At 39.0% G+C, this 24,651-nt stretch overlaps 1 protein-coding gene across 2 annotated transcripts; it reads right to left on the reverse strand.

The window, feature by feature from the left end:
- Nucleotides 1-516: 516 nt before the first annotated feature.
- Nucleotides 517-24,651, reverse strand: LOC134163919 (choline kinase alpha-like). Of its 2 annotated transcripts, XM_062619152.1 has the most exons (12): nucleotides 24,159-24,651; nucleotides 20,042-20,153; nucleotides 12,886-12,939; nucleotides 8,778-8,891; nucleotides 8,033-8,166; nucleotides 7,655-7,759; nucleotides 7,224-7,282; nucleotides 5,511-5,598; nucleotides 4,547-4,655; nucleotides 3,969-4,075; nucleotides 3,562-3,643; nucleotides 517-1,932 (listed from the first exon to the last, which is right to left on the reverse strand). In XM_062619152.1, exons 1-12 carry the CDS (start codon nucleotides 24,488-24,490, stop codon nucleotides 1,873-1,875), a joined length of 1,356 nt encoding a protein of 451 aa, XP_062475136.1. In that variant the 5' UTR covers nucleotides 24,491-24,651; the 3' UTR covers nucleotides 517-1,872. The 2 variants fall into 2 exon arrangements, with proteins under 2 accessions (XP_062475136.1, XP_062475137.1); XM_062619153.1 differs by lacking the exon at nucleotides 12,886-12,939.

The following is a 24,651-nucleotide window of genomic DNA, read 5'->3' on the forward strand; positions in this document are numbered from 1 at the left end:
CTACAGAATCAAAATACCATTCTGAACTGTTTGTTTCCACCCCTTTCATTACCACTGCCATTCTCACTGGGTTTACTATGTGCAACAGTGTCTGTTAAATGAAGCCTTCAGTAGCCTAGAGAAGTTATCTGATTATTCATATTACAAATACTTCATCTGGTGCACCAGTAAAACTCAGTCCATGCTCACAACTTTTTTGCTCTTAGGGTAGTTAACAGGACATAACAGTAAACTGCTTAAACCTAGACCTTTTCCCACCTCAAATTATAGACTTCGTAAACTGATCTTCGGTCTACTTTTCACCACTCGTTTTAATCATCTTTCTTCCCCACACTATTAGCATTACATTATTTACAATAAATGCTACAGGCAGTTAAAATATATATCCTGCATCACTGAGCCCAAAGCTTAGTCTGCCTTTGAAGATAAGCAAGAAAGCACTTCCAGTGTAGATTAAGACCAAAACCAGCATCTATTTTATCCTGCAGATGTAACGAAGACTTAAAAATGTCGTAGTTGATATTCTGAAGTGCTTTATATTTATTATAAAGTATTAATAATTGCATGTATGGAAAATTATTCTCTATACTAGAGAATAAATTAACAGCTTTTACAAGTTATGCTATACAGTACATGAAATGCTGCACATTTTTTTAGCTGCTTGAAACAGTATCTGCTTTACAAGTGAGAAAAGGTAGACTTAGAAGTTTATTATTTATAATACAGTGTGTTAAAAAGCACAAACAAATAACATTCAAAATAAACAAGCTCCCAAAAATCTAAAGAAATCTTTAGATGACATGTACACAGATTATACTCGAGTTTCAATATAAACATTGTTCCCCCAAGATGCTCCACTTTACTGGATTGCTGGTACATGATGACAATTGAAGGTGCAAGAAAAGCACCTCCCAAGCCACAAAAGCACTGGATAGGCAGATTAGCAATTTCCGGAAGTGTTCTCCACAGTCTTTGGCTCTACTATTTCTTACAGCCATATACCGTGGCAACACAGGAAGAGAGATGGGCTCCAATTACAAGCATCGTCAATTGCAATCCAGTTATCTGGGGAGCTGCTAGAGCAATTCAAGGCACTCTTCCCAGTGCTGCCAGCCTATAGAACCCCCTGTGCAGGACATAGCATTTTAAAAGACAATCAGGCTGGGCTAAAGCATGTTCTTGAAGGACATGGAATGAACAATTCAAGACAAACTCCTCCAGAATGTCCAGTTCAAAGTTCATTCATACTTCACAGGCACACCAGCTTAAGAGAAACATTCATGTATATGCAGGTAACACTTTAAAGCATTCTGCTTCAATGTGTTTAGTTGCTTTATGGTTAAAGTGGTGTAACATATCAGCAGCTTTGAAGATAGTGTTCATGGGGCGTGTTGAACCTAATCTCACAGTTCAGATTTTAAGCCTACTTCACAGTTTAACAGTTGTCTCCTTTGCTTTTCCTTCTCATTGAGAGGCAGTGTCCACAATGAATGATCTTTTATAACCGTTCCAACTTACAACATAAACCAGAAGGCCAACACCCCCCACAGAAAATGTACTCACAGTAACACTGTTTGCTCTGATGCATATGGTATTGACACTAAATTCTAAGCTTCTCCCACAATATAAAATACCTTCTAGATCAAAAAGATTTAAAGATATTGCACTGTTGTATTTTACTTTTGCCTCCCAACCTCATTCCAAGTATTTACAAAACTGTAAACAAGTCATTTTATACAGTACTGTACACCTGCCTTCCAAGAAACTGGAATTCAGTGACACCTTCGTTAGAGATACAGTAGCCTAAGCACAGTGTAAGTTCTGTCCAGCTGCCCTCTTCAAACAGTAACCAACAGGCCACTCCTCCCACATTCACACCTTCAGCTTCCTCTTCTGCTCAAAGTACGCATCAAATCTGGACAACGCATATTCCTGGAGAAATAAGAAATATTCAGTACTCAATACATTAAACAGATGGCTGCTCTTATTTGGGAGGGGGAAGCATAATGAAGGTATTAACTGTGCTACCTTCCCAATCCATCATCTCAACACATTAATTAATTCTCTTTGGGAAGGATAATCTCTCTCAGAGGTGTTCTGGCTTCTTAAGATTTCCCCCAATCTTATTTCAACTCTACCACTAAAAGCTGCTGCCAGCACATCAGAAGAAAAATCCAAAACTAAAAAAGACAGCTTCTGCAATATCTCCTGCAGGATACTCAGAATACCTGAAAGTTCTATTACTTCACCATACACTAAGCATGTATCAAGAGTTAGACTGATCTGTTTCTCAAGTGTAACAAGCTACCTGGCATTGATATTGTTAGACACCGAACTTCAACATGTCTTTACATGCGCACTTTGACTACTCAGTTTCCAAATTCACACTTACTGCATGCTAGCATATACTGGAGGGAAGGAATGCCATCCAGAGGGACCTTGACACGCTTGTGAGGTGGACTGATGCCAACCTCATGAAATTTTAACCATGCCAAGTGCAAGGTCCTACACCTGGGTCAGAGCAATCGCAGGCACAGCTACAGGTTGGGCAGAGAAGAGATTCAGAGCAGCCCTGTGGAGAAGGACTTAGGGTGTTGGTTGATGAGAAAATGAACATGAGCAGGCAGTGTGCGCTGGCAGCCCAGAAAGCCAACCGTATCCTGGGCTGCATCAAAAGGAGTGTGACCAGCAGGTCGAAGGAGGTGATCCTGCCCCTTTACTCTGCTCTTGTGAGACCTCACCTGGAGTATTGTGTACAGTTCTGGTGTCCTCAACATAAAAAGACCATGGAACTGTTGGAACAAGTCCAGGGGAGGGCCACGAGGATGATCAGGGGACTGGAGCACCTCCCGTATGAAGACGGGCTGAGCAAGTTGGGGCTGTTCAGCCTGGAGAAGAGAAGGCTGCGTGGAGACCTCACAGCATCCTTCCAGTATCTGAAGGGGGCCTATAAGGATGCTGGGGAGGGACTTTTCATTAGGGACTGTAGCTATAGGACAATGGGTAACAGGTTAAAACTGTTAACTGTTAAACAGGGGAAGTTTAGATTGGATATAAGGAGGAAGTTCTTTACTGTAAAGGTGGTGAGGCACTGAAATGGGCTGCCCAGGGAGGTTGTGAATGCTCCATCCCTGGTGGTGTTCAGGGCCAGGCTGGACAGAACCTTGGGTGACATGGTTTAGTGTGAGGTGTTGTTCCAACCCCCCATGGCAGGGGGTTGGAACTAGATGATCTTCAGGTCCTTTCCAACCCTAACTATTCTATGATGTCTTATTGCAGAAGAATACTTCACTGTAATGCATCATACCACTGCAAGGCCTGACACAAGACTATAATCTCTCTACATAACAGGAAGGCTTTCTGAACCTTTTATGATCTGAAATATTCTTTACACTAAGAAAACTACACAAACTAGTAAGAAATTTGTTGCTAAATTTTTTACTCCACTTAGAAAGTACTAGTTGCAGTGAGAGGTCATTTCATTTACTTTCTGATAATATACCACAGGTTAGTTAATAGAGAATACTTTTTTACTTACATGAAACTGATCAAATAGCTTACCAGATAACCAAACTCAATGGATGAGATCTTTGCTTGTATAACAGACCAGAGACCCCAAAAGAAGTGTGACGCAAGGGCAAACCTGAAATTGCAAGGCTGCGTTTATTGAAATGCTCAACTAAGTCACACCACCTTATTTCAATATCCTTCTAGGATAGTATTCCCTAGTTTGGAGATGTCCACATCTTTTCTTCAGGTATGACATTATCAAAATAACTCCATTAGCTTCACCATGGTATTTTGCTTACTCCACTCAGTGTATATATCACATATCTAAAGGTTACAAAGGACTTTACCACATATAAAGCACTTATAACCTCTCTTGGCTGAGGTTTCTTGACCCAGAGATATAAAAGAACAAGTATCACAATGAAAGTTTCAAGATACAGATGTGAAAGACAAGTTACCTGTTAACTTCTATCAGCACTTCTTCTTCTAGTTTGGACTTCTCTTCATTGCTCAGATTTTCAAAGCCATCATGGAATGCAGACAGGTAACTGGAGATAAAACGAAGCTGGAAGGCAAGTAAACAACTTAGTAACAACTGAGTAACAACTCAGTCTCAAGACATACTTGCTTTTTTCAGAAAGAGGCAGGCTTTTTAATAAGTTGTTTTTTTTTTTTTCAAACATCAGCAGTTCTGGAGTTATATTTAAGATTAATGATGGCTCTACCAATTACTTGAAAGTCTGGTTTAAGTCATAATATTAGGACAACAGATGACATTTTGCTACTGCCAATTAATTTTACAGCTGCAGTCTGGACTTTTTGTGGTAGATAACTACATGGCACATAGTAAACATTATATGCTGAATAGCTATTATGAAGTTTCTACAACTTTCAAAACAAAGAGTCAGGATTACAGAGCACTGTATTTAAGGAAGTCACGGATGACAGGTCTTGGGACAGAGTTAAGTCCAAAACAGAATTAGAAAAGAGTTGAAGAATGCAGACACTGGCATTTTATTATGTCTTATGTGCCTACCTGTTGATTCTTCGAAGGATATTTAAGAAAACTAGCTTTGAAGAATGGGTACTTCTCATATGTGTAATCATACATCCATTCACAGAAGTGATTTCCTATGTCAAATCCTCTGAAAAAGAGGTAAAGACCGAATACCTCAGTATTTGCATACTAGCAATCTGTTTTAATCAAGCCTAAAAGCACAAGGCTACTTAGAACTTACTGCAGTTTTGCTAAACGAGGTAGAGAATTTATGACAAGAATACAATTTTTGCAGAGTATTAAAATCAATTAATAAAGATGGGCCATTAAGAATGAAAGCTACAAACTACATGAAAATAACAGACTATATTACCAACTTTTATAACAATGGAAACAGTTTTGCAGGCAAAAAGGTCATACTCAAAGTATTTAACATATGCCACTTTCACATTACTGGAATTCAGGATTCTATTACGTTCCAGCTACACTAATGTTTAGTGATCCAAACGACTCCACATTTAGATCACCTTTAAACACAGGTTCTAGATGACTGAGGCAGGAACAGAAAGTACTGTGTGTAACCACGTAGTGAAAAACCTAGGACTACTCTTGCGCGCAGATGAGAAAGCCACCTGAAAGGGACAAAAAAGCAAAAGCAAACCTGCTCTACATACATATGTACATACACAATCTACCATTTTCTTATACCCCCACTAGAAAGGGATTGACATGCAAGCAAGAAGCCATTTATGCATACACAAACAAGCCCTCTAGCCTGGACAAATAAGGAGCTCCAACAGCTTTGACTGTGCTGTATGCCTATACTCCACACCATCAGGACCAGAGCTGTTTTATCTAGTTATAGTTTGCTGTCCACCACTAATAGAGCAGAGCACAATTCACTAGAACAGACAGATAATAGACAGAATAAGCAGCACTTGCTCTCACGGTAGCACATAAAAAGCAATACACTTCCTGCTGAATAGAAAATGAAGTGATTTACCGATAATTATAGCTGCTGTATTCAAAGTCGATGAGCATCAGCTTTTGGTTTTCTGAATTCTCTCTGCCTTCCAGCAGCAAAATATTACCTGAAAATTTTAAGGTAATACAGCATATTCAATGAAGTCCCAGGAAAATAGGAGAAAAATCAATACTGTATCTTAAGAAATATTGTTCAGATAATCCCAGCTATCACTTATATCTGCACAGAAGAATGACAGAAAAAGCCAAGTTGCACTAACTGTATACCAGCTCATTGAGATCTATACCATAAACCTTGTAAAGCTGACAGCAAGGAAAGTTTTCTTCTGTGCAGGCAGAGGTAGATTTGTTCTCCCAAGAGTCCTGCTTTTTCAGCATTTAGTTGACAGCTAACTTGGATGACACTGTCAGCCTTAGTAGCCCTTGCCGAACTGTTTCTTTCCACAGCTCAAGATATAAACTATGCAGATCTCTCATACCTGCGTAGCACTATCACTGGTCACACTACACTTGGAAAAGGAACTGCTTCTCAGCAGCCTGAAAGCCACAGACTCCTTTCTAGAATAGCAGCCACTTTGCTATTCTAGTATGTGGCACAACCAGTACTTACAGAAAAGCTTGTCTTTTCCTTTGTAACAGGGAGACTGCTTTCCCCGTCTTTCAATTCACTTTGTCACTTGCTCATAATTCATATGAAAGACATCAAGTTTGTCTCTGTCAACTAGTAAATAAATCACAGGAATATCAATTTCTGCAATAATTTGTCCCCTCTCCACAGGTACATCCGTTCTTTATGCCATACCTTCAGAGCAATAGAATGAGTACAATATTTTCCCCACACGCACCCTTGCCTTGGAAACTTAGGTTACAAAGCTTGCACCAGCACTGCCATGCTCTAACTCCTCTGGTACCACACCTTGCCACATCAGCACTGAGACCACAAACCCCACTGCCAAGCTAGCTCTTCAGACCTCAGATCAGTGGCATTTTCCCCTTGTGCTGTCTATCCTCCAGGGCAATCCTTTTTCAGGCCCATTCTTCAGCCTTAGCTAGCACGGCTGTGACTCCTGAGAAAAAAAACAGCCCTCCATATGGTGCTCATATAGCATTCTTCCAGCTCAGCCCAGCTTACCCACTGTACAGGTGGCAGGGAGCACAAACACAGCATATCCAATACCTTAGCCCTGCCTCCTTTTCATCTCTAGATAAAAGCCTGAAAAATTGTTATTCCCTCCATGACTTGAAGAGGCAGAGCACACTAAAAAGAGGTGGATAAAGTTTTCCTAACACTTCCTACCAGTACAAGCTGAGAACTACTGAGTCAAATTAGTCTCTCATTTTCACTATTCATTGTATTTTTTTCAGTATCTTTTTTAAGGCCTAAAGTATATCCTACCCTGATCAGGTAATATTACAGACAGCTATGAAAAGTACAGTTTTAACAGACAACACACAAGGCTCCCATCATCAACTCACAGGCATAAACACAGCATGTATACACACTTGGCTAATCCATTTATGATACTAGACATTCTCTTAATTAGCATGAAGGGTTGCTGAAAGCCAACAGACTTTGCAACTGTTGCACACTAGGAGCGCACACACAGGCTGCTGCTTCAGGTCATCTTACAGGGCAGTACCTCAACAATATGACTACCTCTCAGAAAGCAAACAAGTGACCAGAAAGGCTTAACACTGCATCACTTAAGGTCATGAAATACTAGCAGCTTACCTTCTTGACAGTCATTATGGCAAAATACAACTGGTGATGAAGTAGCTTCAAGCATAGTCCTGGAAAACAGCAATATAGGATGATCTTGTAACAAATTACTAAGTTCAGGTTCACTTTTAAGTAAAGAATGGAATTTGCTGTAAGAATCTGAAGTGCTGTAAATTTCTAGCAAGACCCTATTATCTCAATTAGGAGGCCAAGATCAGGACAATGAAGTTGGACTTCACTGATTAGCAAGTCAGATCAGCAACTTGATCGTACCAGTTTATGGTCATACGAGACTCAGCTTGGTTACAGAACCAAAACCAAGCCCCAACTTGTACAGTAAAATTAATATAGGGTATTGTATTTTATAATGTGCTTGAAAAAGTATACAAATTCAGGGTAAAATTCGTTTACCACTACCTTCCTATTTGCACAAATAAGCTTACCTTAGATTTTTCATTTCCTGGGGGAGATTGTAACTGAGGAGCTTGTTCAGTTTTCTAGTTCTGGATTCTCTGGTAAATTTAATCCTCAGCACTTGATTTAGGTATCTGTTAAAAACAGACACAACAGTACAGCATTTGTGACCATAAGTATACTGCTTATTAATCTTCTCATACTAAAATAAAATCCCAAAAGTTCAAAAAAAGATACTAAAGAAAATGTTACTCTGCTTCAAGATAGTTTAAGTTTCTCAAGTAACTATGATGCAATTTCTGGGTACAGTGAGAGCTTGTGGTCTCAGGCACTCAGGAAAAGTAATCTGCTTATCAAAATTAAAACAGTTTGCTTTTTTCTATACTTTAAAATATTGCATAACTTACTTTTCCATTGTCCCAAAAAGCCACTTGGGTTCTTTATTAAATGGCATATTCATGCCGTGAAATCTAGCCATCTTCTCAGCTATTTCAGCAGATATGTCAGGTAAGCTTAGTTCTTCAGTACTTAGTTTCCTGCTCTGTAATAAAATACAGTATTCTTTAAATGTAGTTAATTACAAAAGTGTCATTAATTACAAACACTAGCATTAATCTCTATAAAGTATAGTATGAAATACTAGGAAAGTACTCTAGCAAGACTTTTTTCATCCCAAATGAGCTTATAAAATTGCTGTCTTTGGGAAACCTGAGCCAGCCACCCTAGCTTACTTATGACTTGGTCAATTCTCTTCTAGATTAAGGCCTGAGCAATATCACATCTCACACTAAAGATATCTTCAAAGCAGATTGGGTATAAATATATAAGTATCAAAAGCATCTGCTCTTGCTGTTACTGGAAAGTGCTATTCCATAGCTTCCAATGCTATGTTTGGTATCTGACAGGTTTTTTACCTTCATTTATTAGTCCCCGCTACAGCTGAAGAATTTTTAGATCTCTCCCTGGCAAGAGATATAATTGGGCTCTCCAACACCCACTATAACTGTATCAAATTACCATTAGCAATTACTACAGGCTGCCAAGTATTCTATTCCTACATCCCTGCTTTTCTGGGTAGTTCAGAGGCCTTCTTGTCATGATCAATTAAAACAGCTAACAGAAACCCACTAACTAATCATGAACAGGACTTACAGGAATGAATTCCTCCAGTCGCCCTTGCGGAAAGATTCCATACAGCTTTGGACCAAGGGCTCTCTCTGCAAGAATGGCAAACATAACACTTTCCAGAACCATGGCTTCTGCCCCCTGCAAATAAAACAGTAAGTTTTTTTAAAAGTTAAAGCTTTTGATGCTTACACAGAAGTGTTCTTAGGTGTGCACAATAGCTAAACTGCTACAAAGCAAGAAATTTTAGTGTTAGCTCTAAAAAGCAGACTCAATCTTTTGCTAATCAAAGTTTCTTGACTAATAACAGCTCTTAGTTAACATGGAAGCAATACAAATACTTGGCTTTCAATTTTAAAGCTGGGGAGGAAGATCTATTACTTAACAGGTACTGTTGGTGGGCCAAGTCAAAGGAAAGCTATGCAAAACACGGAACGCCCTCTCCCTAACCTGTGGGAACTCTGCAAATTCATTTCCTGAAGGAGCTTATCCTACTGAAGCACAGCAGAGGAGCTATAAATATTACCCCTGGCTATTTTAACACACTTGGGAACGCTGCCTCACAAAAGGACATTTTAACTATGCAAGTGAATGAAGTGAACAACTACCCAATTTTTCATTTAGAAGAATGACTTAGGATTTGTTTCTGGTTCAGCACATTTACTGTTGGTGGTTTTTTTTTTTAAGACAACATAATTTAAACTCCTGCTAAGGAGCAACTGTGTGTGAATAAACATTCTTCCTTTGCAATCTCCAAACATACCTCAAGTTCCAATAACTTTTCTACAAGATTTTCCTTACACCAATAAACTCAGTCCCTAACAGACACAAGCAGGTAGCTTTAATATGAAAGTTTTAAAATAGAAATATTAAATGTCTCAAAAATACAGTTAAAATCATTGAAGTACAGCCTTCTTGATGGGTAAGGTCTGCTATAAACGAAGACAGAAGTCACAGTATAAATCACTACTTCTAGCAATTATGTTAACTGGAATCCAGCTGTGCTCAAATCCTAGATGTCTGCTAAGCTTCTGCCTACTTTTGAGCAACTCATCTTGAAGCCTGACCCGCAAAACTTAAGCTTAAGAATTAACAGCACAAAGTTAAAGTCCTCAGGTATTTCAGACTACAAAGCCTTCTGCATTACAGTAGTCATTAGTCTCAGTGACTAATTCCTTCCATACAAGTTCCACCCTTGAGTATACTCCATGCAGCTCTGTTGATATATTATTTTTATTACTGGCCCACACATTATTGTGGCATCTTCAAGAACTTGTAGAATTTCATATTAAAGTGTAAAAAAGACTCATGTAATTATATTCTGAGGCATTAACTCCAATAAAGAGTTATCAAGAATATCAATTGGGAATTTAAGGCAATCTACATATGAAGGTGTTGCATCCATGTCCTCCAGTGTTTTCCCATCTCAACTCCAAAGCAGAACTAATGAGCCAAATATACATACTTTTAATCATTTCATATGCCCTCACCACCACAGATCTGAACTTTTCACTTCAGTTCTGAAATCCACTACCAAGAACCAAAAAGCAAATTAGATACAGGTTATTGAGTGTCTACTCCTTTATTAGTCAGTATTGAATTTGTCTGTGCTTGGTACAACACCAGGTGTTATAAAAGTCTGATTAGAGTTCTGTGGGCTGATCCCATTAAGATATCAGTTCCTTGGTTTTGCTTCTTACTGAAGAATCAACTCATGATACTTGGGTAACAGCAATTGCTAAAGAAATGTTCTTCATTAAGTCCCTTAATGCATCAGAAATAACAACCAATTAATTTCCAATTACTCTGCAGTGCACTCATGGGTTATTTCTGACATGATTAAAAATTTAGAACCTTCAGATAATCCACAACCACATGATTGCAAGTTTGTAAACTTCTGTCAGTGTTAATAAGGGTGGCTGCTTCTCTCCATGAAAGATCTGCTTCAAGGTTTAAAAGTACAGGCAAGTATTACCTAAAAGCAGCAGTGTAAGAATATTCAATTTTGAATTCTCTGATGCTGGGCAATTAAAAGACAAAAGTTTAGAACATCAAAAGAACTTTCTCTAGCAGAATGGTCACTTCAGAAGAGGTCCAGTGAGAGCTCTGGAAAAATACCATCAATGTATCTCAGGCACAAAGACTTCTCCTTCATAACACTTGCTTCTACAGACTACTTCATATGGACATTGAACAAATTTAGGTATCTAACTCTTCAGTTAAATGTTTACCCGATTACTTTTTTAAAGGATCAAACATTGTAACTAAGTAAATCACGTATCTCAATGCCTTCAAATACCTTGCAATATGCTTATACTGCCAAGACAACAATCTACTGTGTTAAGCTCTGAAGCTTTCAATTTTCATCAGTTTCAAACAGATGTAACCAAGAACACTGGTATTTAAAACAAGCTTCTGGAGAAGAATTGACCACTCACACGTCTAAAGGAATTCTTGGAGTCGAATGTTGCATTTCAAACCTAAGAACTATAAATAAAACACTCTTTACAAGACTATTCCAATATGCAACTCCCATTCAGGCAAGGAGAAATAAAAAAATCTTTCTACACTTCCGCTGGAATTGAAGCTTCTTTATTCTTGCTTTGACAAAAAGCTCACTGCAAAATACACTATTTTAAGGAAAATTACCCCTATCTATAGCAAAATCAAGGTAAAACAAAGATAGCATCTGTTAAAAGACCTTATGAGCTGACAGAAGACTACCCTATCTCTAGTCACAGTTGTCAAACACCAGGCAGAACAGCTAGCTACAATGCTTCTGCTGGTGAACCAGAACATTTTTGGGATTACCCAGAGGTTTTTCTTGTCTCCAAGGAATGACACTGACTCTTCTGATCAAACCTACCTACAATTTTTACCTAGACTCGAGAAACTTAACAAATCCACCCTATCAGGAATTTTTGAGTACCCTGATCCAACAGTGAAGTTCCAGTACTATGAGATTAATAGTAGAAAACAATAACCTGCCAGCAAAGAATCAGTATTTTCAGGCAACACATACAGAGTTCTGAAGTTCAATGCTTTGCTTCCTGCACTGTAAAGTGTCTAGGAGCTGCTGGCATCAGGGAAGGACTTGTTTAGATTTTTGTTTTCTAACTTCAGGAACTGTTTGTGGTTTTTTTACTGAATTGGGGCAAGAGAGAAAAATCAAGCCATCTCCATTTTTAACTTCTGAAGAAAACTGAGAAATCAGATCAGTACATTTTTCAGTTCAGTCTTTGTTCAACTGATTGAAGCTGTTCCAGTAAACTAAACTGAAAGTTCAACAAAGCTTCTAAAGTTGGCATTCAACAACAAAAATTTTAAAACCAGTTTCAACTCCCTAGGGAAAAAAAAAAAATAAAAAATGCTTGAACTGTTTCAGATGGCATTCCCAGAAGGCACAAAAATACACGGGGAGAAAACCAGCACTTAACTAAAATGTACTTCTCCCTAATCACTGCCAAAACCATTACAGAGCTGAAAAATGACAGCCAAATTCTTTGCTTATGTACTAACGTCCTCAATGTTATCCCTTACTGGAAAAAACACTTCTACGGTAAAAACCTAAGTTATCAAATTCTGTTCAGATGGTTTTATGAAAAACTACACTCAGCTAAACTTTATGCTGCATGAGCAGAAATAGTTCCAAATACAAGTACTTTAAAGTTTGCAGAACACAGATGACCCAAGTACAATTCTAATCAGAAACACTTCATGTTCTAGAGAAGTTTTCCCTCTCCCAGCTATACATACTTTCCCCAGAAGAGTTCATCAATGTATTCTAAAATATGGATTAGGGAAAGCAGAGTACTGATCTTCCTCTACTAAAGAGAGAGCCTAGCATGATATGTAACAGTATTAACACCAGTGTTCAAAATGCTGAGAAACCATTTAGGGTAGAATTGAGGGGGTGTTTCTTGTTAATGTGTTATGCTTAAATCTTTCCAAGCTATGTACAGACACTCACATTATAATGTTACTTCTATGAGTAAATCAATTTCATCATTACTGCTTACAGTTTCCAGCTACAGCCCAGATACCAGGTGGAATAGCTACTGGTTTAAAACGAGTAGGATCGCCACGTTCCTGTCATCTATGAAACTCCATCAAATAAGTAAAATTAATTACTCACTTGAAAGTCATTTTCCTTCTGAGATTCTACAGACTCTCCTTTATTACAGGACCTCTATGAATGAGAAAAAGCAAACACAATGAGAAGATGAAATTTAACATGATTAAACTGCAACCACCAGAACAAAGGGAGGTGAAGTGCCAGCTACAATTAACTAGATGTCTCAACACTGTCTTGATCTGTGTCAGCTACAGCACTAGTATTCATCTGACCTCTGACCACACTATTCCAACATTCCAAAATCTTTCAAAAGGATGTGCCACTGAGATCAAGCCACTCCTATAAACAGCCTGACAGCTGATTTTCAGGCATTTTCTTTTACTGTTTCCCAGTATTTCCAAACAAGATTTCAATGTATCATAAGCTTAGAGGAACTTTTAATTAAGAAAATTAAGTCCCTCTGCATGACACCTGTGATGATACCCTTCTTGCATCTAAAGCACTTAAGAGACGCATTACAGAGACTACATAGAAGCCTTAGGACTATTAGCCAGAGCACGTTATGAAGGCTGCAAACCACTTTATTACCCGATTTTCCAAATTCCTTTGACCAGGATTTCTTTATTTACAGTATGCTATCCAGAGTGTCTGTACAATGTACTACTGGCCATACAAATCCAAGATTTTTCTTCAAATGAATGCCCATGTAAGCTAAAGATGTCTCAGTAAAAACTGCAGTATATGAAGTTCAATGAATTCCGTGCATAATGTATTGTGCTAGGATTGTTAACAATCATTACAAAGCAGTTTCAGAGTATCAAACCATACCCTCAGCAATTGAGCCCTCAATGGCACATGCTTTTAATAGAGCTGCACAATTAAAATTCAAGATGTAATAAGCCCCTTGTCCTTTAAAGGGACTGAAGGCAAGGAGAAGAGAAAGCAAATATTTGCTTAGAATTCGTGACAGTTTGTGGCTGCTATTTATGTTGCAATTCCACTGTTGACTGTTTAAACCAGACTAGCTTTAAAGCCCCATAAAGGTAGCCTGCATCTCCACCTTCTGAACATTTTATTTATAGAACCGTGTGCATACCTTTCTGTTCCAAAGCTCTAAGAGGTCCAAAAAGGGGTGGAAATATGAACTTAATGGAATACAGTTAAGCAACACCAGCTGCCTTAAGTACAATACAACAAGCTAATGATTTACACAAGCTATATAGTTACAGTATTTCAGAAGCATAGAAGAAGCATAGTTATGAATCGATGATCTTTCAGCAAGTACTTCCCATTCCACTAGGATAATAAGTTTAAAACAAGACAATATGAAAACTACTATCAGCTTGTATTCCTTTCAAGGAAATTAATAAAGTCAAAACACTCACTAAAGCTAAATGCATAACTACTCAACAGTATTAAAGTGATTTACAGAAGGCTTCTCTGAACAAGCATGTCTTACACATCAATACCACTCTTGCATCTTACAGATTTTTCTTGAACAGTCAGAAAGTTACTCACCATCCAGGAGTCTTTCCTGATTAATGGTGCTCTCAGAACGGTTCAGTTCATCAGAAGGTAAGCAGATAAGGCTTTCCCCTAGAACCTCAACTGGCATCCACTTTGCAGAAGTCATACTGTATAAAGAGCTCACCAGTTCTACAAGTCCACCTCAAATTACTGTTGGAGATCACCTAATGGCATCTACCATGCCATTAGAAAGACAGTTAAGGATGTGTACTGCAGAGTCTTCAGAAAAAGAGACTTCTGCGGCATCCCTTCCTCTTTTCTGTTCCCTCAGCATGGAGCATTAGTGTCCAGAGGAGAATGAAAACAAAGTAGTTTGTAAATAACTTGCAAATATGAATGGGAGCTTGGAGAGGATCAGTATTCAGAAGTGGCCATGTACTTAGCCTAGAATTAGGAAAGCCTTTGGTACATGCAGTGAAGCAGAAGTAAGCAGGATGCAATTTTATTTAACTGAAGTTTAAGAGTTTAACTGAAATGGTAGGAAGGACTGTTTTCTGGCTGCATGATTACCTACGAAAACACTAGTTCAAAGCAAAACATACCATGAGGTATCTGATCTACATATTTAGCTCATGTTCTTGGCTACACCAACAAAAACTTGAGTTTTTACACAAGAACTAATAGCTCACTCCAACCTTACTCAAATTCTGGGAGCTATTTACTTCAATAGCAATGAGGAGATTTAAATTACTCAAATATGAGAATGATTTAATAACTGCTGAAGGTTTTAAATCACTCTATGGAACTATTAACTTAAAATGGACATGTTCTACATCTTTAAGATTTCTTCAATGTTTGTTCAGTACTTTCATTGTGGGAAGGTCTATTCTCAAAGCAGACCAAGAAAGCTCACTACAATTTTAGTAAGGAAGGACAGCTATTTGTGCAGACAACAGAAGTTGTTATATAGTCTACTTTGTGATCATGTAAATTGATTTTAAGGGAGGAAGCTTCAGGTAAAAGATGAAAGTCCTAGAATTTGAGACACTGCATCTTTCCTGATGTGTGATCAGATGACCAGACTTTTTATACATCTGGAAGTTTAACACACAAGATCAAGCTCCTAATTTTCTCCCTAATGCCCAAAATGTATTGCTTATAGCTGAAAAATGAGCTCCTAATCAAAAATCTCAAGTGATGCTTGGCAAGAGAATTCTGTATGGAGAAAGAACTTCCTTTTTTTTCCCCCAAATAACACTCAGCTCTGCCCACAAATTTGAAGCCTACATTATAGCTCTATTTTTCTGAGTTTACTCAGCTTTGGTAGTTTTCAATACTTCAAAATACTGAAATACTTTCATATAGATAAATCCCTAGGAATTCATATCACAAGGAATTATAACACATTACGAAGAACTGCCTGAGAGTTTAAAGTCAACCTATGGAGGAGAAACTTTTCCTAATTCCTAATTCTAGAAGCTGTTGGAAGACATCGATTTGAACTTCTGAGAATGCGAACACAGTTTTAGATTCGGCACTAACTATTTCTGCTTCTAAGAATCTGATGTTGATCACTGATCCCTGCCAGACCTGAAGGAACCGATACCAATTTGCTGAAGTCCTAGAATCATCCAGTATGTGAAGAATAATCCACAGTTCAAGTCCTAAAAAAGCCACAAAGACACCTCTAATCCTCTTCATTGCAAGTTACCATTCTCTTATGAGGGAGCAGAGGAAAGGAAGGGGTAGTACTTTGATATTTTGTTACTGCTGTAAACATTCAGATGGACAGACAGTAGCTGGTGCTACTTAAGCCTTCTTTTTAAACAATGAAATCCAGTACTAAAGAAAATGAAAGCTGTAGAGAATGCTCCAACTTCAGAGATCTCATACTATACCGTGAATCGTGTCTGTCACCTGGAAACCAGAGTGCTCTAGGCACGATCGCATGGGCAAGCCTGCAGCAGAGAACACATGCATATACAACTAAAGTGGTACATTACCCCCAGAATACCCTTAACGCCACCCAACACAAATATATCCCCGTAAGAGGTGCTTGGTTTCTGTCAAGCCGTCTGCCAGTGCCAGGGATTTGTAGTTACTCCATGCTACAAACAGACATGGACACCAACAATCACAGAAGACGTTGATAATTACAGAATTACAGTTACACAGCAGTCTGCATTTTATTTAGTTACAAAAAAAAAAAAAGGCAGCAAGGCAGGTATGGAAAGAGATTAACCACAGAACTGTGGCAACCATTTATACTTATTTTGCATCTGCTCACATAGAAATTGAGGGACCAGAGAGGAACATTAGGTATACTGGTTTGGTTTTCCTCACTTACACACAAGATTGTTTTGTCTGTTGCAAAGTAACAGAGCCCCAATGAATCAGAGTTAAAGGTTCTTTTGACATGTGTAAAACAATGGGAATCAATCCCCAAGTTACCTTTTGATAGGTGAACCTCAAAGAAATTCACCTTAATTTGAGGGGGTTTTGGTTTGTTTGGGTTTTTTTTTCTTTTGCTGATGCTATCTTATGTTGAAATCCTACCAGCATTTCTAAGATGTTGGAAGTTTTTGTTGTTCTGAATTTAAGTAGAAACACTACAATGATCTGCATATGAAATCCAATCTTAGAAGTCTGGACATTAGAGGGCATATTGTTGGAAAACCTTTTGTTTTCAGTTTAACACTAATAATGCCAACAGTTAAAGACACTTTGTCTTGAGGAAGTTTTACTTAGATTTACTTTCAATGTTCCCCTTTAAATTTAACAACTAAGCTGGAACAAGAATAAGTGAAGCAGAGTAAGACATTTCCCTTTTTACAATGTAGAACATATCTGCATTGTGCCTCAAACATTTGAGTTTTAATGTGGTTAGTACTTTAACCTGTCACAAGCACAAATACTTGTCTTAAAAAAAAAAAGTATGTTCTGCTCAAGGATATACTCAAGAGAAGTCCTTGATTTTAAAACACCCATGCCAGTGTGACCATTCATAATAATGGCCAAGCCAACTCAGTTCACCTCCCTCCAACACCCCCCCAAAACAGTCATGCACACAAAAAATTGGCTTAAACATATTAGATATGACAGAGGAAGGCAAAGCCTTCCCTGCGTGGCAGCTTTAGCTAACTGGCATGATTTATATTGGATGAGTTTCATGTACTGACATTTGTGTCTTCCAAGATTCATAATAAGCAAACTGGGGCTATTTTCAAACTGCAGAAAAGGTTCCTTTAAAAGGTGGCTCAAAGAATTATGGTACCAGTATCATTCATTCTTAGGTTAGTATCAGGTATCTGTTTTTCACTTGTATTCAAAATTTTAACTTCATCTTGCCTTCTGTATGTACAATTTGGTGCAGATCACTACAGATCTCTTGCATTTACAGTAAAGAAATAAGAGCTGGTATTATCACTGGTTTTGTGCTCCAATTTCAACAGAAAGTAAAATGGACAAGAGTTAAAACATGCTACAAAGGCTCAAACTAACAAGTTTTAACTACTAATACCCAGTGGCAGTTACAATTAAGTAACTGAAAATTACATTGTGATTTTAATATAAGGTCTGAAAACTCAACTTATTTAGGCAGTGTCTCTAAATTTCTATAGGGTTTTAAACTTCAGCAACATTACTAAAAAAAATAGCAAGCTACTCCCTCTGAACAGGCTTGACCTAAGATTCTGCTTATGCCACCCAGAAATTCATTAGACTCTTAAATGAGGTTTTCAAAATACCCCAATAAAACAGTTTGCTTATATTTTAACTTGCTTTTAAGGTAGAGGGACTGGAAGAGACAAATGTTTGTTGACAAAAATTGTGAACCTCAATGCAATCTGAAAGTTTTACCTTAGGACTTTCTCTGCTTACTTAACCTTTAGAGAACTGCACCAACAAGAGCAGTCATTTCACTGCCACTACGGAAATAAAGGAAGTTAGACATCTCGAAAGATCCTTCAACACCAAGAGTAGAAAGGTTAGAAAGTTATGAACACACTTTCAATTTTCAAACCAAATTAGTTCTGATTTTAGAGCCCCAAATTTTATTTTGATTTCCTCAGTGGACAGGGGCACAGAAAAGGCGAGTAAAAAAAAAAAACAAAACAACAAACAACTCTCAGAAAAAGAGGTCAACAAATCCTCATGTCTTTTCCTTTGAAATACAAGGGAAAGGCCACATTTCTTCACAGCTCTTGGGCAGCAGCAGTTCTACCATTGGGGGAGTTTTACAGCCCATGCTCCTACTCTATCCTTCTACATATAAGTTCACATTACATTAAAGCCACTAACATTTCTGAAAAAAAATATCTTCACATCAATGTTAATTGTTACTTAGAATATTGTTATTTAGAGTCATTCAGAAAACAGTTTCTCCGCAGTATTTTTTTTCACTTTGCTTTTGGTTTCTCTAAACTAATGAGAAAACTATTTAAGCATGAATTAAAACTCCTACACACTTTTCTTATTTAACAGATTAACTTTCCCAACACGCATATGGCGGTGTAGCCAAGCATTTCATGCTATTTCAAACCACTGAATTTTAAATTTTAATTTTTTTACATATTTCTGGTAAAGTCTGCTGCCATGGGAAAGTTAATACCTCACATTCTATAATCAACACTATAAAGCCAGTTAAGTGACAGTATTCAATGAGATCTGTTAATATGGCCAATGCAGCAGAAGTGGGAAGGATGGGCTGAAATTTCAGGAACAGTCAATCTCCTGCAGGTATCAGATCAGTTTTTCAAAGCAAGTGATCAAATACTGAAAAATATCAAATTAACGGTAATAAAACCAGACTGTCCCAAGTCAAATAGAAACAACTGCCAACATCCAAACGTAATTTTATGAAACTGTGATTTTTCTTAAGGTTAAACACTTCTGATTATTTATTTACTATATAATCAAGTGTCTAGCAGAGATGGGTAACAATATCTGCTGTACAGTTGTATGGTAACAGCCTGTAAGCTTTAGAAGAGATAACCTTACAAAATGTTCTTGATTTAAAACCTTAGAATTTGAAACATATTTGCCAACCACTTCTCCAGGTTTGACAAATTTCTACGCTACCTACATTTTATTAACCAAATGAAAGAAAGGTAACATTAGAAGAGTTCAATAAACATCTGGTTAAGCTTCTATGCCAGCTATGAGGCATGCCACACATTTAGGAAAGCATATTTTGGAATGAGATGGCTGTACGATATTGATGTGTGTGCTTCGTTTTTATTCTAGCACTATAGGTCAGATTTTCCAGCAACACAATTACCCATGAGATCTAATAAAATGCTTGAGCACTGTACAAGTTTGACAAAGCCTTCAACTTTAATCTCCAAAATCCATTAAGTGCTACCAAGATTAAAATGAAGCAGTTTAGTCTCTTGCAATCTTGCTAGTTATGCCAAAGTCCTACACAATGTACAGAAGCAATCTTTAATGACTTTTCTGAAACACCACAGTCCAAACTTAACACCATAAACAAAACATTACTGATCAAACCAACAGCAAATGAGCCTTCAGCTGATACACACCAGTCAGGATCTGTATGGAAAGGAGTGTAAGTTCTAGACAATAACGAACTATAAAGAAAACTGCTTTAAACCAGCAATCTACCCCACTACAACACATTCCCGAAAGGATAAAGCCACACACACCTGGTGTGTCACAAGCAAAGATCTCCAAAAATATTACAATTAAGCTACAGAAACCCTCCCACTCCCAAAGCACTCCACATACTCACCATCTGCAGGATTGCACCATATAAGCGCAGGAGAACTTTCCGTGGTTCATCTGCAACTGTCTCAACAGTATCAGGTAGTGAGCACTGAAACAGCATGTTGCTGAGGCCACCTCTATAAAGAGAAAGGCAAGTTATCAGCTAGCTTGGCTGAGCATACATGTTTGATTTTCTAAAAACTGGAGGCACACTAATAATCCTTTCAATACAATTACCTGACCTACTCTGAGAAACAATTATCCAACAGTACCAATAACTCATGACAATACAAGGCCTCAATAAAAAAAAAAACACAACAAAAATCAGAAGCTTCTTGTTTCTTAATGTATAGTTCACCATCAAGACCTATTGATCCAAATTACAGCCCAAGCCATGAAAAAAAAAATATATAGGCAACTAAGGTAATATGTAGGCTTCTACTGATTATTTTCAGGACTTTTAGGAAGTGATGCTGGGAGTCTTATCAGGTATAGCTGGTTGCACAACCAACCAAAGCAACAGCAGAATAAACTTTAAACCCATGCAGTGAGTATAAGCCACTAAATTTAAATTAAGAGCTAGGTATCCAGGTATCACCTGGATGGCAGCTACAAAGATTAGCTATGAAGATTTAACCTGAACACCTGTGCTACAGCATCACTGATAAAAGTCTTATTTACACTGTTATCCTTAATGACTCATTTTCAATTTTGAAATTCCAATTAAAGCAGCTCTTTAAAGAAATTGCTTATGTATTTGACAAACCTGAAGTTAGCCTCAGAATCTTACCAGGCAAGATGCAAGCTTCAGTCATTCAGGGGTTATACAACCATGCTGATTTTTCATACAACCACTGTTTTACAGCAGTGTTCTTAGAGCAAAAAGTAACAGCACTTTTTTTCTACAGGTTTATAAAGCTAGATAGATACCAGGTTAGATACGCTATGTTTCTTGATTTCTAGTAGCCTGCTAAGAACCAGTCTATTCAGTCCACATTTTCTTTACTACACTGTCTTTCTGCACCTTCTTAGCAAGTTGTTCATTAACAAGTTTTCAGATTTCCTCTCTGCAATACATTTTTCCCCTATTACTTCTTCCTCTCTTAAGAGCACAAAGTACCGACAGGTCTCATGTACTTGCAGAACAGGAATGCAAATCAGCCCTACTGAAGAAAAACCACCAAAAACCCAAAGAACTTGTCTGTCACATCACAAAAGGAAGAACTTTCTAAACCTGATACAATCCAAATGCAGTAGCTAGCAGTAAAAGGGATGAGCAGCACAGATTTTAAAAGCAAGTAATTTTACTTGTGGCATGCTAAGTAACTCAATGCAGTAACTCTACAATAATATCAAAAATACCTGTCATGTTGTGATTTCCTTCACAAAGTGATGAAGTTTTTCACAATACCGCAAACATAAGTATTTAATATTGCCTTGCAGTAAGCTTTGATTCATGAATCCATGGCAAATCCAAAATGCAGCATCTAAAATGTTCTTAGTCCTAACCTGACACTCCTCTCAATGCTTATTCAAATATTTTTTCTGGGTTCTCTTAACAATGCAGTGGAGAAGCAGTAAAGATTCTCTGGAGGAAAAGGCTACCAAGAAGTAGACAACCTGTATTTACTGGGAGGCAACACAGAAAAGGAGTACTGGCCTACATATCCAAAGTCAACAACTGAGAAGGGAAGAAAAAAAAGATCTCAGGAAAATAGGGTAAACCAGCCATGGCACACATGCTCAATAAAGACTGAAGAGAACCAGGTGGCTTGGCAGGTATCCAAAAAAGAGACAAGAGATATGAACCATGAAAGGGAACAGGTAGAAAAACCAGACAGATGGAAAGGATATCAAGTGAAAAGCAAAGCCAGACTATTCAGATGCAATCAGAACAACGGTTAATTATACCAGCTATATTTCTGGCTTCATTTAAACTGTGCTAGACACCTTTTTTGGAAACCGTTCCCTATCTTTTCTAAGCCTCCAATGTATGCTTTAGTTCTTCTATTTAAGTATTGGTATGTTCAAACACATTGAAATTCACTTTACAAAAACAACACTGGAAGAGAGCAAAATCCAGTAAAATTGTTATTTAAACACATGCTCAGCCTATGTACAGTGCATGAAAGCCCAGAAACTTTTTATACCTCTCCAGCCAAACAGGAGTAGCTTACTGAGGCTGAACTCCATTAAACAGAAGTTTCACTACAGTTTTATGCACTGAAGACTTAAAAAGGTACTAATTAAGTAAATCCATATGGGTGTCTAATAAAATGTATTATTCTCCTGAAAGGTCAGCAGATTCAGCAGTCTGCTTAAGGGTCAAAAGGGCAAATGTCACTCATACAGATAAAGCTAGTAGTTAGTCTACTGCTACAAATTACTTAGAAGAGAAGCCCTTACAAAAGGGTCACCTACTTTCAAAGCCTCTGTAGCTTTCCCCAAAGCACAGACACAGTAGTTAGGTGCACCTTATTATACTTGCATTCCGAATAGATGCAAATCCATTTCTTTGCTCTCAAAGAATAAGGACTAGACCCCTTCATCCTATGATGGCAAGTACCCAACAGCTGCTCAAGAACATGATGTGCAATAATGCAGAAAAAAAAATTGCAATATGGACAGACATTGGAGAATGCTTGCTTTCTGTGAAGCTAGATCAGCAAACCAGTATGATGCAGTCCACATATATAAAAGTGGCAAGAAGACTTTTGCCAAAGTAAACGCAACTGCCAGCTAGCACGGTTTTTACACATTCTCAAGTTTCAGACCATCCTCTATTCTCCCAATCCAGAAACCATCAAGCCATTCTGAAGTGGTATCTCAGAGGAAAAGTTTCAAAAAAATTCAAGAATATCTGTGCTAAACCCTAAAGCTTTAGAAAACCAGTACCAAAGTCAGAAGTACACACTAATAAGGATGAAAACACTTTAGATAGCCAGATTACAGACATACTCTCAGACTAGCCTACCACCTAGGAACATATCGGTTTCCTAAAAATTCTTCCCCTTCATAAACTTATTATGATCATGCCAAGTGAGAAGAAATGATCTAAAAATACAATCTGTACTGACTTTTAATCAGTTGCTGATTTTTTTTTGTTATGGCTTTTAAATTGCATTTAGAAATGAGCATGATGGATTTTCATTTTACTTTTATGTATGAGCACTTTACCAACAGTTTATGCTCTCTTAGCTAACTGGGAGCAGACTTCCTTGTATTTCACGTATCAACAAAAGTAGAAACACTAGGAAAGCAAACTAGAAACTCAAGGGAAGACGTTTACAGCCATATTCTTTGAAAATGTATGTGAATTCTACACTTAACCAGGTAGAATGATCAAGCACTCAGATGCTGGACAAGCAGTCTGTAAAAACACAAGTCTGAGCCAACACTGGTTTAACCAGCATACAGGACTAACATACAGGACTATTTAATTCCACAAAGAAGGCAAGGCTGTCAAACACACTACACAGGGCTTCCAGAACATCCCCAATTTACGTATTTCTGCTGTGAACGTGCTGAGTCACAAGTACTTGTTACTATATATATATATAAAGATGACTCACATCACCGATACACCGCATGTACCTGCTAACTTCTGATTTTCAGCACCGTCAGGACCATGCCAAAAGCCACCCCAAAAGGCACTGTTATTCCCAGGAGACAGCTCTGCACACGGTGCAGCAGTTTTCACCGGCTCCATCACTATTACCATCAAGGTCCCTCCCCCGACTCGGGGCGAGGCGCTGCCGTCGCGCTGCAGCACCAGGCACCTTGCACCAACAGCCCCCGGAGGGCGGGTGGATGGGGTATGCTGGGGAGGTGTGTTTTGACGTAACGAACCCAGAGCCTGAGCGAGACTCCCCGCACCGAGGCGGTGGACCCAGGTGGCCTCGCCCTGCCGCACCAAGAAGGAACGCGGGAGGCGGATGCGCAGCCACCTCCCATGCGAGAGCCAGCCTGCTCCGTTCCGCACAGAGAAGTGAATTTAGAAGGATTTCAATTAAAAAAAAAAAAGAAGAAGAAAAAGGAGAGCCGCATCTCCCGCACCTCCTACCTCAGGAAGCGGCTCGGACTCCGGCCCCGCCCCCTCCCCACAGAGACCGGCCCCGCCCCCCTCCGTCCACAGCGCTGACCTGATGGGGTTGATGCGCAGCTGCTCTTCCCGCAGCCCCCGCCAGGCCCCCGGCAGGAACTCCTTACACCACAGATACGCCTTGCGCCGCGTCCGGGGGTCGAGCGGCGGCTCCTCTCCAGGCGGCGGCAGCAGCAGCGCTGAAGGCGGGGGCGTGGCACCCCCACCCCTGCCCGCCGCTACGGGGTCTTTCCGCTCGGGCTCGGCGTGAGCCAGGGGCGAGGGGGGCTGCCCGGCGGCGGGCAGGACGACGGCCCCCCCGCCGGAGCTGCAGCCCAGGAGGAGCCCAAGCGGGGAAGGGTCGGTCTCGCCGTTACAGAACTTAGTTTTCATAGCGTGAGGCGGGCTGGCGAGGAGGCGGCGGCGGCAACGGGGAGCGGGCGCAGCGGCCGTTGGGGCGAAGAGCGAATGGGCGAGAGAGCGCGACAGCTCACGCGCTCCACCGCTCCCACACCTCGCGTGCTTCCTTCTGCCGGGAGCGCCAGCAGCGAGTG

The sequence above is a fragment of the Pezoporus occidentalis genome, unplaced genomic scaffold (assembly GCF_034315485.1).
Source record: "Pezoporus occidentalis ecotype Australia unplaced genomic scaffold, CSIRO_AGI_Poc_V1 ctg21, whole genome shotgun sequence".
NCBI classification, from domain to species: domain Eukaryota; kingdom Metazoa; phylum Chordata; class Aves; order Psittaciformes; family Psittacidae; genus Pezoporus; species Pezoporus occidentalis.

What these genes read in the sequence shown, in the direction of transcription:
- LOC134163919 (XM_062619152.1), bottom strand. Translation starts at nt 24,490, where the DNA reads ATGAAAACTAAGTTCTGTAACGGCGAGACCGACCCTTCCCCGCTTGGG. An exon ending in CTGCGCATCAACCCCATCAG is followed by an intron (nt 20,154 to 24,158) that starts GTCAGCGCTGTG and finishes TTCTCTTTATAG; the next exon opens with AGGTGGCCTCAGCAACATGC. An exon ending in CCATAATGACTGTCAAGAAG is followed by an intron (nt 5,599 to 7,223) that starts GTAAGCTGCTAG and finishes TAAAATTTTCAG; the next exon opens with GTAATATTTTGCTGCTGGAA.